General features: G+C 38.9%; 2 protein-coding genes across 5 annotated transcripts in view; one reads left to right on the top strand and one right to left on the bottom strand.

Moving 5' to 3' along the window:
* Positions 1-12,268, bottom strand: part of hdac10 (histone deacetylase 10) — a 41,214-nt gene extending 28,946 nt beyond the window's left edge. For 2 of the 3 annotated variants that reach the window (XM_073066404.1, XM_073066406.1), the window contains exons 1-12: positions 12,225-12,268; positions 9,956-10,022; positions 8,777-8,911; positions 7,615-7,711; positions 6,616-6,713; positions 6,430-6,534; positions 6,276-6,344; positions 5,292-5,418; positions 3,562-3,627; positions 2,902-2,961; positions 2,423-2,512; positions 1,573-1,679 (exon numbers count right to left, since the gene is read on the bottom strand). In XM_073066404.1, the coding sequence (XP_072922505.1) occupies positions 1,573-1,679; positions 2,423-2,512; positions 2,902-2,961; positions 3,562-3,627; positions 5,292-5,418; positions 6,276-6,344; positions 6,430-6,534; positions 6,616-6,713; positions 7,615-7,711; positions 8,777-8,911; positions 9,956-10,020 (1,019 nt within the window). In that variant the 5' untranslated portion in view covers positions 10,021-10,022; positions 12,225-12,268. The remainder of the gene's footprint in view (positions 1-1,572; positions 1,680-2,422; positions 2,513-2,901; positions 2,962-3,561; positions 3,628-5,291; positions 5,419-6,275; positions 6,345-6,429; positions 6,535-6,615; positions 6,714-7,614; positions 7,712-8,776; positions 8,912-9,955; positions 10,023-12,224) is intronic. The other variant, XM_073066407.1, reaches the window with a different exon arrangement.
* An 81-nt stretch (positions 12,269-12,349) lies between these two features.
* tubgcp6 (tubulin gamma complex component 6) overlaps positions 12,350-17,059 on the top strand; it is a 60,211-nt gene continuing 55,501 nt past the window's right edge. For both annotated transcript variants that reach the window (XM_073066402.1, XM_073066401.1), the window contains exon 1: positions 12,350-12,463. The gene's annotated coding sequence lies outside the window, so the exon portion shown is untranslated. The remainder of the gene's footprint in view (positions 12,464-17,059) is intronic.

Here is a 17,059-nt window from a genome sequence, read left to right as displayed (position 1 = left end):
AATCATTTGGAGAGCTGGGGTCAGCACTTCCATTTGAGTGCATACTCTTAAACTGAATCCTGAGCTTCCATGTGTATGGGCCAACACACCAAGGTTAAGAGGAGCAGAGCAATGATGAAAATTGGCATGAAGAAAAATGATCTATCTGAATCTTCCTGAGGTGAATCAATATCCACTTGTGGGTTGAAGAAATGAATGCCACTCTCATGTTCACCTAGATCTCCCAGAGTTCCATTACCCGAATCAACCCCACTATTCCACAGGGTTTCTCTTGTCAGCTGTCACTGGCAAGAGCTTGTCTCATTTTAGCAGAGAGTTAGAATGACTCTTTGCTTCTTATATAATGCCTGAAAATGTGCATATTTACTGTATACAGCATTCTGATGCACAGTGCTTTACACAACCCTAGAAGTTGGTATGTCTGCTTAGCTGTGCTACTGTAGCCCATTTTCATGTCTGACACTGGCACAAGGATATTTCTTTTCTCAAAAATTTCAGTGCAGCACTGTTACTAGCGTTGTACCAATTAAGAGAATAAAGCTTCATGAAGGAGTTTAGGGCTTTATTATTGGAACTTTAAAATTTTGCATCCTATGAGGCAGAATGGGGAAAGCCAATTAAATCTTGAATGACATCCTATTATTTAATCTTAGTTCACTAATTTGATGAAATATTATGTGTGGGAAAAGTAAGATCTTTACTCCTAAAGACAGTAGCCCTATTATTAAATAGGATTACTGTCTTGGATGTTTCTTTTGTGGTCACAAGACCCTGTTGGACATTGGTGATGTAAAATGATGCAAGTCTGTTTCCCTTAAAAATTGGGAGACAGTGGGGGGGGGGGGGGGGGGAGGCTGAACGGCCTTTGTAGCGAGGACTAGGCCTAAGCCGCAGGCTTGCCTGTTGTGTTAATCCAGAAGAGTCGCCAGACGTGGTGTGGCACTGCGTCTGTGCTGGCTTGGGGGCTAGCCCTTCAGTGTTTGATCGGTGGAATGACAAGCTGGATTGCGTGCATACATATGCTCATCTGCGGGCTGCTGAGAACAGATTGCTTTTGCTGATAACACCCATGTACCATCAACTTACAGGTCATAACACTCAGGGATCTGGGCTATATGTATTTCTTTGTGTGACTGTATGTTTACTTGCTACCTTATTGTGCCTTGTGCTGTGAATTATTGTTGGTAATCCATTTTGCACTTTGGGCATGGAGGAACGCTGCTTCATTTGCCTGTATTCATGTACGGTTAAATGATACTTAAACACTAAATTTGAAATACACTACACTTCAAACCAAACAGAAGTCTTCTTTTCTCAATAAATGTTGTTTCAAATGGAACCTAGTTTTTACATGGACTGGGAAAAAATATATAAGACAAAGAATTAAAACCTATATTTGAATTGTATGATTACCCTATAACCAATTTATTTTCTTGTAAAATGCAGTAAAATGATAGTTGTACATTATTATTGTCATGTCAATACTTTCTCTCAAAAGAGGATTAAAACAAAATTACAAAGTTCTGAATAACCAATAGTTCAATGGAAAGCATATATTGATTAACTAAATACCTTAAGCACGGTTGCATTTGGCCAATCAAAGGAGGCGCTGGGTCCCCTAATAATGCACGGACAGTCATACAGACGGATTCTGAAAGGGAACGCAAGTTGTATCCTCCCTAGAAATAAAATACTTAATTTTAAGACTAGTGATAAATAGATATGGTCACGACTGGTAGTGTATGAAATGTGCAATATCTTTAAGAACTTTGATGGAAGCACTCTTCAATATAAGATATTCTGATATGATCTAAAAACACATTTTATTTAAATTGTATAGAATTTTGTTTAATATGAATATATAGATTATTTTAAATAACAAGTCAAAACTGTTAGACTCAACTCAATCTTAAGTTCACTAATTTGTGTAATTTAGTAATTTTATGTATTGTACTGTACTGCTGCCACAAAATAAGACAAATTTCCTGACATATATGAGTGATGATAAACCTGATTCTGATATGTGTCTCTACTGTGGACTGAGAGTGGGAAGGGGGCAGGGAGAGGGGAATCATGGTTGGAAAAGGGGAAGGGTGAAGTGGGAGTGTGAAGCACCAGAGAGATGTTCTGTAACATTCAATAAACCAATTGTTTGGAATCAAATGACCTTGCCTGGTGTCTCAGGGATGGGCGTGTTTGCACCCTCACCACCTATCTTGCCTCAGCACTCCTTCTCTGCTACCGGTCCCACAGCCCTCTGCAGGAGTCACATGGCAAACCAATGATGATTGATATTTTCAACCAAAAGGGGACTGCAGATTATAGGAGTTTCATTGTGCCATGTGCACTCATAAGAAATTTTAACATTTAAACATTTAGCAATATGCATAGTCTGGGATTGGGAAAAAACATAGTTACATACCTCTAAAACAAAGCACAGTTTCCCATTAGCTAATGGCATCAGTAACTGAGTTAGATGAGCAAAACACTCAGGTGTAGCACACATTTCACCCTGGAAGACGTTAAGATCAAGAGTTAATTGTACCAATGATATTTGATTACAACTAGAACACCAAGACATTTTGAAGAAACTTCATTAAAATTATTTTTAAGATGGAGTTATCTTTGAATATTGTTTCAATTTTCATAAATTTTTCATATATAATTAATGCTAATATTTGATTGCATCTAATTTAAGCACAATTCAGGAAAAGTATTACAACATTGCTTCAAAATTAATTAGGCAGTTGGAATTTTATGCAAACACACTGCTTATGATCTCAAACCAATCAAAGTTCAGTGTTTTTGGCTCATACGAAAAGCTTTTATCATATTTAGCTAAGCAAAACTATCACACTATTTAATAATGGAGTAGATGATGTGTCAATTAAAATAATATACCTCAGGATCTCCAACAGCGGAATCAAATCCAGCCGAAACTAGAATTAATTCTGGATTAAACTACAATAAGAATGAGTGAAATGATTTATTGATAACAAACAAAAGCAAAGAGGTTCTATGAAACAGATACAAGAGTCTTAATTATATAAATGAGGCCACCCTCAGGTTGGAGGAGCAACACATATTCCACTTGGGTAGCCTCCAACCTGATGCCATGAACATCAATTTTTCAGACTTTAATTTCTCCCCCTCCCCTTTCCATTCCCCATTCTGGCTCCCCTCTTACTCCCTCTCTTTTCATGTGCCTATCACCCTCCCCCAGTAACCCCTCCTCTTTCCCTTTCTCCCTGGTTCACTCTCCTCTCCTATTAGATTCATTCTTCTTCAGCCCTTCACCTTTTCCACCTATCACCTTCCAGCTTCTTACCTTATCTGTTCTTTTTCTACCCTATCTTCCCCCTCACCTAGCTTCCCACATCACCTTCTAGCTTGTTCTCTTTCCCTTCCCTCCACCTTCTTATTCTGGCCTCTTTCCCCTTCATTTCCAGTCCTGATGAAGGGTCTTATCCCGAAACATCAACTCTTTATTCCTCTCCGTAGATGCTGCCTGACCTGCTGAGTTCCTCCAGCATTTTTTGTGTGTTACTCTATATAAATTACCTCATAAGCCATTGGAAGTAAAATGGAGAAGAAAACTGCCAAATAGTCAGCATTTCCCATTCCAACCTGTTGTAAATGAAAAACATAATAAGATTTAAATTGAGAATTTATTAGAACAGACAGGGCAGCATCACAGTGGAGAATAACTGAATAATTATCTCGCTAATGTGGGTGATAGTTTAAATAACTTACTGCCTACACCTAAATTTCTTCAAAGTCAGTACAGTATCTAGGCTAGAATCTATTGTACACGCAAAATTTTTGACACACGGCATGCAATGCTGTTTCTTGATTCTTTATACCCTAACCAAAACAAAAAGATACATAATAATTATTTCTACTGCCAAATGTAGCAAGGAATATTTTTTTACAATCTGACTACAGCTTGGTGCCAGCTAGATGGTTGCAAGAACATGTGGCATTGGATGATACGTTTTGAAAGCCTCACAGACCTGGTGTACACATCAGTAAAAGGTGTTGGAGGGCTTTAGAGAGGCACTATGCAATGGTTAAGTTATAAACTGACATGTACACAGGATGACACTTTAAAACACTAATATTTGAGAACCAGAACTAACTTAGTTCAGCAGGCACAGAAATGGTCCCAGGGTGGATTCGAATGTGGTTGCAGGATTTTGGATGGGATAAATTTTATGTGAGGGATAGAGATATGTTTTTATCAAAGAAGGAGTAGGGCATCCCTTCCCTCTGCTTTGTACTTCACGGAGCGCGAAGCACAGAAGCAAATATCACAGTGATGATTGTACGCTCTAGTATCAATTGTTTGGTGACAATAAAGTATTTGTATTTGTATTTGCTGGCCTGCAGGTCGCCCTTGGCCAACTGCTTAGCCCCTGATCAGGGTTACTTGAAGCCATGGGAGCAGGTGGTAGATTGTCATATGAGCAGCTGGTGCATATCATAAGCCCTGGTTATGCAACCACTGATGCCAGTCAGACAATCTCTGAAGAGTATTGATTTCATTGCTGTTCAGAAGAAGGCAACGGCAAACCACTTTAGTACAAAAAATTGCCATGAACAACCATTATTACTTATGTCATACAACACGGGACATAATGATGATGATGATCCAAGAGAGCATTAATAATTTCAGGTCTGAAGTTGGCAAAAGGCACAGGCAAGGGTTTTTTTTTGGTTAAGCCATGGCTGACAATAGACATAGAAGGTGGTAATCTTACTGACGGATAGTTGAAATTGAGAAGACACACTTCAACCTGATACAATACTCAGAAAGAAACTCTTCAATTCTTAACTGAAGACTATGCAGAAGGCTGAAAATGTAGGACCAACAGACAGGTGTTATCAGTATAATTATGAAAAGGAGTACCATGTCTTCAGATGATGCTAACAAAGGCCAGCATGCAGATGCAAAGGTGGTATCAAGTTTAGATACCTGGGTACCTACCAAACGAACAGTGTGGTAGGAACAATAGCTAATACTGAAGACTAGAATTCATTTAAAACAGGGTATTCCCAACCCTTTTTTTATGCCGTGGACCCCCACCATTAACCAAGGAATCTGTGGACCATAGTTTGGGAACTCCTGATTTAAAAACATATAAGGAAACAGGTGAGAAAGAAAACTTTAGTTGAAAAGTTCTCACAGCACAATTTGATAGACCAAACTCCTTCAAGCACAAATAATTGTCTGAACCATTAAGTACGAAGATGATCATATAAAAATTTTGAATTTTTATTTTGAGAAATACCTTGTTCCATGGCATATTTATGGTGAATCCTGTCCCACTGCCTTTTCCAATAGCACTGTAATCAGAATCCTTCAAATTAGGCCAAAACTGCTGGTGCTCATAGCGATGCCATGAGAAGTAAAGAACACTGAAATAAAAAAGCCATTAAAATATAAGGTTTGATATGCAAAAAAAAATCCATGGAATAGTTTCTGTGTGGTTACCCTCCTTTGGGGGAGAAAGGACAGGAGGGTGGAGAGTATCTTAGCCCGTTGGAGCCCTTTGGACCGAGGTGGGATGCAAAATGTGAGGAGGCCTTTCAGTCGCTGAAGGAGCTGGTGACCCAGGCGTCGGTGCTGGCTTTTGCAGACCACCGATTACTGTATGTACTGCACAAGGATGCCAGTCGAGAGGGTTTAGGGGGTGTCCTGTATCAGGATCAGGGCTCTGGGTTGAGGCGTGCTGCATTTGTAAGCCGGAGTCTGTCGCACTGAGAAAAACTATCCTACGTACAAGTTGGAATTTCTGCTGTTGAAATGGGCGGTGGATCAATTGTGGGGGTTACGTTCGGGATTGATTCCGTTGGATGCTGTAGGGTTTCACTGCTGTGTAACATGCTGTAAAGTTTCACTGATAATGTAATGGTTTCTCTGTAGCAGCAATGTTTGGGTTATGACTAGAGATAATGGGATTTGGAATGCTGTTGTTCTTTCTTGTGAGCTGGAAGAGAGATTTTCACGGTCTTTTGCCGGGAAGAGATGAGGAGCAAAGATGCAAATGGAGAGAGTTGGTAGACCGCCGGACAGCATTTGCAGCATCTCAGGGAGGTCAAATATCACAGAAATGTTCCGTTTATTTTTTAACACTAATTGAGTGATTGTTCTGGATACGTAGTTCTCTTTTTAACAATAACAAAAGCAGTGCTACACAATACATTGCTCTCCAACATAAATATTAATGATTCTTGGGGATCTGTAAAAACACAAAAACACAAATGGTGCCAACCTCAGATCCTCCTCAAATGTGTTCTGAGTTCCTTGGCCATGATGCACATCCCAATCAACTATCAGAATCCTGGAAGAGGAAAACAACAAAAAATTGTTTACATCATTATCAACAAAAGTCTAGCTTTTCATTTTTTAAAAGTTAGAAACTCCACCTTTTTGCTCCATATCTTTGTTTTGCATACTCAGCTGCTATTGCTACATTATTAAAGATGCAAAATCCACAGGCATCACTCTTCTGGCTGTGGTGACCTGGAGGTCTGGGAAAGAAGAAGAAATAGATAATATTTTGGGTGCTGCTTTAAATGTATCAACAAAGTAAATATAAAATTATCCCATACCTTACTAGTGCCATCCCATTTCTTACTCTGTTTGACATGACTGCATCAACAAGTTGTAGAGTTGCTCCCAGAGATAATTTAGCACAGTGATTGGAGTTCTAAAACAAAACAGGCTTTCTTAAAAGACACATCAAATATGTGATGAAATCTTTAGTAACTAATCTTTAAAGGAATTGTGCTTTTAATTAATTTGGCTGTTGCTTTTTAACAATTTATCTAGCTAACAGATCCTTAAATAATTCTTGCAACAGCCTACAATACTTTCTATTTCACTTGCCTATTTGTTAATCTAGATTACCACCCTAGATCTTTACATTGTCTTTCAATGAAGATTAGAATATTAACTGGGTTAACAAAATCCACCTACTCTAAACAACAGATTCATTCTCACTTTATCATCTGAAAAACATTTCTTTATAGTAACACACACAAAACACTGGAGGAACTCAGCAGGTCAGGCAGCATCTATGGAGTGGAATAAACAATTAACATTTTGGGCTGAGACCTTTCTTCAGTCCTTAAATTTATTCTTTTCCATAGATACTACCTGACCTGCTGAGTTCCTCCAGCATTTTGTGCGTGTTGCTTAGATTTCCAGCATCTGCAGACTTCCATGTATTTATTATTTCTTTATAATAATTTGTCATTTAAGTTTTCACATGCAAATACAGCAAATACTTCAACTATCAGAAAGCAATGCTTTCAATTCATGGTCGCTGTACTCAAATTTCTAGGACTAGTTTTCAAACCTTTTCAGAAAAGGAAGAGACTGTCTGTGGATGGGTATTAGCATTCACACAGTTCATTCCTAAAACTATGAACCACAGACAGTGTCAATTGGCTTGAATTATGTGACTAATTCTGGAATGGGTCTTGGATCCAAAGTTGAATACAAATGAAAGTGCGTTCAATTTAATTAAACTAACACAGAGAAAGAGAAATGAAATGTGACTTTGCTGGTAATTGATTAGGTTTTCTTGAAAGTATAGCTTTACTTACAGGGTGAAAATAAACTGCATCATATTTGTACGAGAAGCTCTTCAATTGTTCAACATTCATAAATGCAGTAGATTTTACGGCTTCCAAATAATCCATGCTGCAAATAGGAAACACTTTAATAAAATTTCATCAAAACACCACAGACATTCTCTGCTACAATACATTGGCTTATCAGTGACCAAATCAGTAAAAAGAGTACAGATTTTAAATTATCCATAAAGACACAACCTAGGAACAAGTTATAAAGCAGCATTGGCAAAATTGTGCTAGGCTATTTGCCTTGGCTCGATATACCTGGATACTCCAGAAATGTCACGTAATAAGGATGCAAATTAGTATTTTTGAAAACCCCTCAAAGATCCAAACAGCACCATATGATTAAAGATGAAATTTGGTGCTAATATTAATTTAACAAGATATTTGCTGAACAGCTAACTCATTGCCAAAACTTAATGTTATGTAGTTTACTCTCCACTATAACAACCCCCCACTATAACACTGGTGTCACTGTAGAGAACCAATTTACAAGTAAAAATTAAGGCTTGTGGAAATATTGCTCCATCATCATGAATACAATTATTAAAATAACTGTGTGCTCTTTAATATAAATTATGGTTTACACTACAGATGCAAATTGCTGGCATGAAAGCACAGTATCTGATACTGTATCCCAATCTGACTTAATATGCAAAGCAAATCGCTATTTAGCAAGTTTCAGAGCTCATCTTTACACTATGTATTTAAGAGAATGGGTGTTTATCCATAGCAGCAGGGAGAAAAGACTGCCATGTTAATTCAAATGCTTCACAAAGTCCAAACCTACATCCCTGTTATGAGAAGTGGAAACAGGTAAGACTGGCCAATAGGGCTCTGGTGAGGTTGTATAGGTCACTCACCTGTACAGTGGATGTAATGGATTGCAGAAGCATTAGTGAACTCCAACCATACCATTGACTTCAAAGGACAACGGAGAAGGGAGGTCATTGATGGCCTATGCTCCACTTAGGAGCTAAGGGCCCAAGTTAAGTGAGTTCAGATATCCTTTGGTGTAAGAGCAGAAATGGAGGGGAAAGGAGAAACAGGTTGCTGCCCAAACTTTCACTCAAGGTAGGAGATGGGGAAAGTATGTAACTGGTTAAAACATTTTAAATGTATGTCCAACCTGTGAACCAAACTAATTTCCTCTTCAGTGGCCTCTCGAACTGGTAGTTGGACACATCTTTCCACAAGACCATACTGTTTCAGTTTGTCAAAGGAAGCGGACAAACGTTCTGGTATTTCAATGCTGCATTCTGGGCTAAAATGGAAACAAATAAAAATATTATTTTAATTAATGAAATGGACCATAACTTCATGGCTGGTTTATTTACCAGCCATACAGTCTTTGTTAGGCACGTTGACCCAATTTTCCCAAGTATCCTACAAAAGTAAAAGAATCACTATTCGTTCATAAACTACTGACATAATCATAAAAATTAACGTATGCTCTTATCTGGTTTTAAGCTTTAGATTACTTCATGGGAAACAAGGATTTCAATGAATATGTTTATAGAGCACCAGGGAAGTCTAGAGATAGTGGAAATACAGAAAATAGAAGTGAAATGGTGAGGGGGGGGGGGAGAAAAACAGAATGCTGGAACTGAGTTGGACGTAGCAATTGCTGGAAAGTCTAAAATAGAGGATGCTTGAAATATTCAGCAGATCAGGAGAGAAAAACCAAAGAATAATAATGATAGTATTGAGTCAATAACTGCAATGAACTATAACAGTGATTAAAATATTTTAGCAGAAAATTGGAGCAAATAACCAAATCACCTAAATTGTGAACAATCTGAACTGATGTCCAATATTCTGCTCTAAGAGATAGATTGTTATAAATATCTTAAATCAGTGGAGTTAAGTGGCTTAGACCCTTGAAACTAAAAGTATCTGCCAATTTTTTTAGTAACTAAGTCTGACAATACTCACAATCCCAGAACTGGAAGGCCAAATGCAGGCAGATGGAACTAGTTTGCTAGGCAAAATAGTGGATGGACGAGTTGACTGAAGGGCCTATTTTCAAACTAAGTGCAGATATTTGGAAGTGTTGTAAAAGCTAGAAGATATTATAGAGCTTGGGAAGGATGAAGTTTTTAAAACTTGAGCCATTGTTTAATCTGGTATTAACTTCTTACAAAGTCAGTAAAGAATGTGGAATACCTGTCTGGACTCTGTTGAAATAATTAGGTGTTAAGGATATAAAGGATTAAAAAAAAAGAAAGAGAAAAAAAAAAGGATATAAAGGATTTGATAAAACTTTTAACTGCAGATGAATTGAGGTATAAGCTATTAAACTACTCACAAATCCCACAGCAGATTATAGCTCATCATTCGTTCATCGTAGATCAATCCAGTTCCTGAAGCCATTTCTGGAAAAAAAAATTAAAAATACAATATATAAACAGCCACCCTATGCATAATTCATAACCAAAGTAAACCACATTTAACTCTAAATCCTAAAGTACAAAATAAGAATACAAGACATAGAAGCAGAATTTGCCATTCGGCCCATTAGGTCTGCTCTACCATTCAATCATGATTGATTTATACCAGAACCACTTGGCAATAATTGTCAAGAGATGATGTGGTATATGAAAATCCTGGATAAATCACAACATTCTAGGTACTGATGTTTTCTATTCAAATATTGTTTGTCCAACTCATATTTCTAATACTTTGTGTTTAACTTATGATATCCAAAATCTTTTGAATTTTTAATTAACTTCCTGAACTGCTTGTAGGCAGGAACTAAGCACATGAGTATTCGTTCGTCCTTATGTGCCATGTTGTATGAGGTAGGCGATCATGATCATTCCAAGACTATGAATGCTTTGGGAAATTTTTCTACAGAGTGGTTTGCCATTGCCTTCTTCTGGGCAGTGCTTTTACAAGACGGGTGACCATAGCCATTACCAATTCTCTTCGAAGATTGTCTGCCTGGGATAAGTGGATGCTTAACCAGGACTTGTGATATTCACCAGCTACTTGTACAATCATCCACTAAATTCTTCCCTGGCTTCACATGACCCTGATTGGGGAGGCTAAGCAGATGATACACCTTGCCCAAGGGTGACCTGCAGGCTAGCAGAGGGACGGTGTGCCTTACACCTTGGTAGAGACATCCAACATCCCAATATGAGCATTAAAAATCTAATTAGTCTATAAAATTTTCTCATTGTGTAAATATAATTGGCCATTAGTGGACATTCTCTTAGCTTTAGCTATGGGACACTGAATTAAAGTTGCTTTAAAAGAAGTTTGCAAACATTTCAATATGATTAGATGGAAACACACACAAAATAATAGTGAGCAAAATATTTTAAAATACAAGTAAACCACCAAACTTAAATTTTGAAGTTGAAATCAAATTGTATTACAAATCCGCAATCTTAGAGAAAGCCATTTGCAATTTGGATTAACCTTAGCTGTTACCATTGATGATACTAGAAGAAAGCAATATTGGCATTGTTGCCTAAGTATAATAGGTGAATTCCACTGGTTTTACGGTATTATGGATATATTTGTCAATTCCAAAATAAATACAAGAAGCAACACCAAGATATCTATTTTTTTTATTTCCTATGGCAGGCACCTCAAAGAATTGGAGAGATACCACCAGACTGCCTCTGCAAAATCCACCAAATCCACAGCAACATCTTCTCCTAGGCCATCATTTCTGGCATTGTTTCTAATTACATGAAGTGAAAATCTAAGAAGTGCAGATGCTATTATTTGAAATTAATAGCAGAAAATGCAGATCAGGCAGCATCTCTAGAAAGAGAATCAGTTAACGTTTTGGGCTTTAGATCCTCACGCAGAATTGAGAAAATGAGAAGCTGATGAAAGGTACTTCGTTCTCTTTCCACAGATGTTGTCTGGCCTGCTGAGATTTTCCCAGATATTTTCTGTTTTTATTTTGGATTAATCTTCTTTTTGTCTGTATAATGGTAAAGTTGGGGCACATACTGAGCAGATCAAACTGTACAAAAGAAAAATGAGCCTAAAGGTTGGTAGGCAGAAGTGACAAGTTTTGGTACAAAAAACAAATTGATGGATTTAAATTGAGTACTGCAGGGTTCAACATGCATTGAGAGTGGAGGGAAACTTCATCATTGATATCTGCTTAGAAGACTCATAAGATATGTAACCTGGTTGTGCAACCTTCAACAATAAATTGCTGATATGCTGGCCTCATAGAATATTGACAAGAAAAATACAATCCAAAGTTGAATTGCAATCAGCACTACGGAAAGAGGGCGAGCCCTTCAAGCAGAAGCCGCTTATCTCTAAGTATTGACTTGACATTATTTTAGTTATTAGTACTGTTAGAGTAAGTAACACATTTTGTTTTTTTTTCTTTTGTATTTTGTTTCTGGATGCAATTTCACTTGAAATGGACGAGGGAGGTGCGAGATAGCTTTGGATCCTCCCTCCCAGTGTCCAGAAGTCGTTACTAACAGAATGGGGGGAAAAAACAGGTTCGAAGTCACCTCGGAACCAGAGTGGAAACAACTCCTTAAAAATAAAGAAAAACTCCAGAACTTATCCACCGGTGAGCTGCAGCCAATTACCTCCACAGCGAGAGACCGCCAACACCAGCAGCTTCCGGCTCAACCCAACCTGACGGCGGGAAGCGGTCTTTGATTGACAGTAAAACGGACCAAGCGCGGAACAGCCTTTCAATCCGGACCAATTGGGTTTGCCGCGCGCGACGGGTTCTCCCCGGTGCCGCCAAGTTAGGTAGGCCGAGCAGTTGCTAAGAGCCGTTATGGAGCTGCGGTGCTGAGGAAGGTGAGTGCGTCTGGTTTTGGTACGTCTGCATGTTGAGTGGTGGGTTTGGCAGCTCTTGCAGTGCCGGGGTTTCTATTCAATCACACATAAGACAACGGATGAAGGGTCTCGGCCCGAAACGTCGACTGTTTATTCCCACCCATAGATGTTGCCTGCCTTGCTGAGCTCCTCCAGTACATTGTGTGTATTGCTCTGGATTTCCAGCACCTGCAGTACGTACCTCTTATGTCCAAAACAACAGGTTGCATCCGTGCACGATAGGCTGAATGGTTTCCTTATTCGCTTTGTCATTTTCCGTGTAGCCGATCTCAGTCTGTCACTGCTCGTTTGGATTGTGGTGTCACACGAACGCGGCTGTAAATGCAAATAGAACGGCCTTGGGAATTGGTTCATAATGAACATTGTAGTGGGCTTGACATGGAATTCGTGAAAGAGAATTATGTGATTTTCATAGTAAATCTTGTTTAGAGAAGTTTGATTAACTCACCTTTCTAGAGGAAGGAACTGTCATCGATAATTATAATTGTTGGTCCTCTATTCCCTACTGTTGCTACCCATGAAGATGGTTACTTTCCTCCAACGGTGGAGATGTAAGAGACGGCAGATGTTGGAATCTGGAGCAGAAAAAGAATCCAAAATGCTGGAGGAATTCAGTGGCTACAGTTCCAAAGAAGGCTGTCAACCCTAATCATTGTCCCGTTTCCCACCACAGATGCCGTGACCCACTGAGTTCCAGCAGCATTTTATTGCTTACCCCAGAATGGTGGAATTTCTAATGTCATGTAGGCTCAGCTTCTGTGTTCAGAAATGAGAAGCCTGAGTAAAGAGAAGGGCTGATCACAAACAAGAGAAGATCTGCAGATTTTGTGTGTGTTGCAAAGAGAAGGGCTGTCTGCTTTCTGTACCTATGCAAACATATTCTGATCATGATTCATAATCCATCAATTCCCTCCTGCACTAACACCTTCCCTTTCCTCTTGCTCTCAATTATTGCCTTAGTCTGAAAGAGGATAACAAGTTGCAGTTGTTGTAAGTTACTGAGCTAGAGGTTTGAAATAATGATCCAGAAATATACATTTGAACCATGGAATTAAAAAAATAGTTTGAGATGAATGTAAATGCTGGCCTTGTCATTCATGTTCAGGATATAATAAATCGATCATCTTTGTGTTTTACTTAACTTTCAGTACAGGAATTTGTCCACAATCTATTGGAACAACGCTTGAAAAATAGATTGAATGAATGAAAAAAAAATTGAATGATCTTTATTGTCATTATACATAGGTACAATGAAACTCTGCTTAGTTTCCTCTCAGGCAATTAAATAAAGTGGTAGATAAAAACAAGACAGTAATATTAAAAAAAGTGTTAAATAGATAAGTAGCAGAAAATAAGTTGCAGCAGCATCGGAATATCATAGTAATGCACAAAGTGCAGTTAGTGCAAGTATTTGAGTCCTTGTGTGTGCATGTGTGTGCTCACAGTTTCAATCATTGCTCTGTGGGAGTGCTGTGATGGAGGCCACAGCTCTGGGGTAGAAGCTGTTCCTCAGTCTATTTGTTCTGGCTTTTAGTGTTCTGAAACTTTTGCTGGACGGCAGCTGGTCAAACAGGGAGTGGCCGGGGTGTGTGGTGTTTCTGGTTATGCTGATTGCTTTCCTCCTGAGTCTGCAGGAATAGATGGTGTCCAGTCTTGGGAGCTCCATTCTGACAATTTGCTGGGCCGCCTTCACCACGCGATGCAGGTCTTGTCGCTCAGTAGCTGTGCAGCTGGCATATCACACTGTGGCGCTGTTGGTCAGGATGGTTTCAATTGTGCTTCTGTAGAAGTTAAGCAACAGCTTTTGTGGGAGTTTGGCCTGTTTCAGTTTTCTGAGGAAGAAGAGTCTTTGTTGTGCCTTTTTGACAAGCAGCGAGGTGTTGGTGGTCCATGTCAGCTGTTTTGACAACATAACTCTAAGGAATTTTAGGTTTTCCACACTTTCCACTACCTCTCCATGTATATGGAGGGGGTGTGTACTCTATCCTTTGAACTCCTGAAGTCAATGATCATCTCTTTTGTTTTAGAAGTGTTAAGGACCAGGTCGTTGTCCTTACACCACTCCGTCAGATGATCCACCTCGAGCCTGTATTTCCAAATACTAATTGATACAGAACCATATATAGTCGGCCCTCCTTATCCGTGGGGGGGATTGGTTCCAGGACCCCCCGCGGATACCAAAATTCGTGGATGCTCAAGTCCCTATTTAACATGTATCAGTGCGGTGTCTTTAGGACCCAATGGAACCCTGGACTTTATTTAACATTTCTCCGTGTGGTGGACATTAGGACCTGGTGGTGCAGCTCTGAATCTGCAGTGTTTCTGTTCACAAAAATAATCAGGATCGCTATTGAAATAAGGTGGAAGTAATAAAGTGATTGGAAAAAGGCGAAACGCCATCAGTCATTGGAAAAGCGTTAGGTTACATTCGGTCAACGATCGGAACAATTTTAATGGAGAATGTGAAAGGCCCTGCCTCGATGAAAGCTACAATTATTACGAAGCAACACAGTGATTAAACTTTTGAAATACGTATGTTTCTTAAGTGTTTTATATGCATAGAAAAGTGAAATATGTACTATATACTAAGAAAAACATTTGACTAACTGACGCTAAATAATACCGGATGTACCTGTTCCGACTTCAAATCCGACTTAAAGACAGACTCAGGAACAGAATTCATTCATAACCCAGGGACTGCCTGTACTTTTAAGTCGTTTCTAGATTACTTATAATACCTAATACAATGTAAATGCTATGTAAGTAGTTGTTATACTGTATTGTTTAGGGAATAATGACAAGAAAAAATAGTCTGTACATGCTCAAGCAACGAGTGCTGAAGAGAGATCTTCCAGGTTTTCCTGATGCGCGGTTGGTTGAATCCACGCATACGGAATCCGCGGATAAGGAGGGCTGACTGTAGTTTGTTGATTTTAATGGTATTGGTGTATAGCTGTAGAAAATTAGCAACAGTTAAATTCACTTATCATCACCACTATGTGCTGAGTTGTATGACGTGGTTGATCATGGTGACTGTGATTGTTTTTGGCAATTTTTTTCTATAGAAGCAGTTTGCCTTTGCCTTCCTCTGGGTAGTGTCTTTACAAGATGGGTGACCCCCTGCCATTATAAATACTCTTCAGGGATTGTCTCCCTGGCATCAGTGGTCATATACCAGGACTTGTGATATGCACTGGCTGCTGATACGACCATCTACCACCTGCTCCCATGGCTTCATGTCACCTTAATCCGGTGGGGGGGAGGGTGATTGACAGGTGCTACATCTTACCCAAGGGTAACTTGCAGGCTAGTGGATGGATGGAGCACCTTACACCACCTTTGGCAGAGATATATCTCCACCATGTCACCCATTCATGACCTATATTAAAAAAACCTGAATTACAGCTTTATTAACACAAGAATTTCTGATCTCATCCAATGTTTGTGCTTGGTTACTTAGGACCAGATCTGCTTTGTACTTGAATGGGATACTGCCTGGGGATAACTAAATAAGAGATTTTCACAAGAATAAATTTTGAAGTTTAAATGTGGAAATTTATGAAAAGAATTTGCATTCACCCATTATAGGAAATTTTCATTATAGGCTTTTCTTTACAACTACTCTATTCAGTTTGATATATGAATTGTTAAATTCTATGACAGAGGGTTTCTTGATTTTAGCACTGCATTGTCTATCGGTAGTTTAAACTTTGATTTATTTTTTAATTTTGTAATTTTAAAATTTATATTTCCAAGACACTTTAACATTCTACCTTTTTTACAATTGCCTCTTGGTTTACTCTGAAAGCTGAATAATCTTAAATTTCACCATAACTTTCAAGCTTACTTCTGGAGATAAAGCTGCTGAATCTTGTCTGAATTGCTTTCTTTTTTTTCTTTCTCTCTCTCTTTGCCTGTTCTCCATCTCCCTCTGGTGCTACCCTGCCCCTTTCTTTCTCCCTAGGCCTCCCGTCCCATGATCCTTTCCCTTCTGCAGCTCTGTATCCCTTTTGCCAATCACCTTTCCGGCTCTCAGCTTAACCCCACTCCCTCTTATCTTCTATCATTTCGCATTTCCCCCTCCCCCCTCCTACTTTAAAATCTCTTACTATCATTCCTTTCAGTTAGTCCTGATGAAGGGTCTTGGCCCGAAACGTCGACAGTGCTTCTCCCTATAGATGCTGCCTGGCCTGCTGCGTTCCACCAGCATTTTGTGTGTGTTGCCTGAAATGCTTGAGTTTGTTGCTAGCATTTTTGTGATAAGAACTAGGTTAGGGGTTCCCAACCTTTTTTAAGCCATGGATCCCTACCATTCCCATGTTGGGAATCCCTGAACTAGACAAAACTAGTAAACATATTGTATTGAATTGACTTTATTACTTATATCCTTCATATACATGAGGGGTAAAAATCTTTATGTTATGCCTCCATCTAAATGTGCAATTTATGGTCATTTTTAATAAGTAGTATGTACAACAGGACAGTCAGTATAGCATAGAAATACAATTGTATCAGTATGAATTAATCAGTCTGATGGCCTGGTGGAAGAAGCTGTCCCAGAGCCTGTTGGTCCTGG

The sequence above is a fragment of the Hemitrygon akajei genome, chromosome 14, assembly GCF_048418815.1.
Source record: "Hemitrygon akajei chromosome 14, sHemAka1.3, whole genome shotgun sequence".
NCBI lineage: Eukaryota > Metazoa > Chordata > Chondrichthyes > Myliobatiformes > Dasyatidae > Hemitrygon > Hemitrygon akajei.
This window is presented reverse-complemented; position numbering and strand designations above follow the sequence as displayed.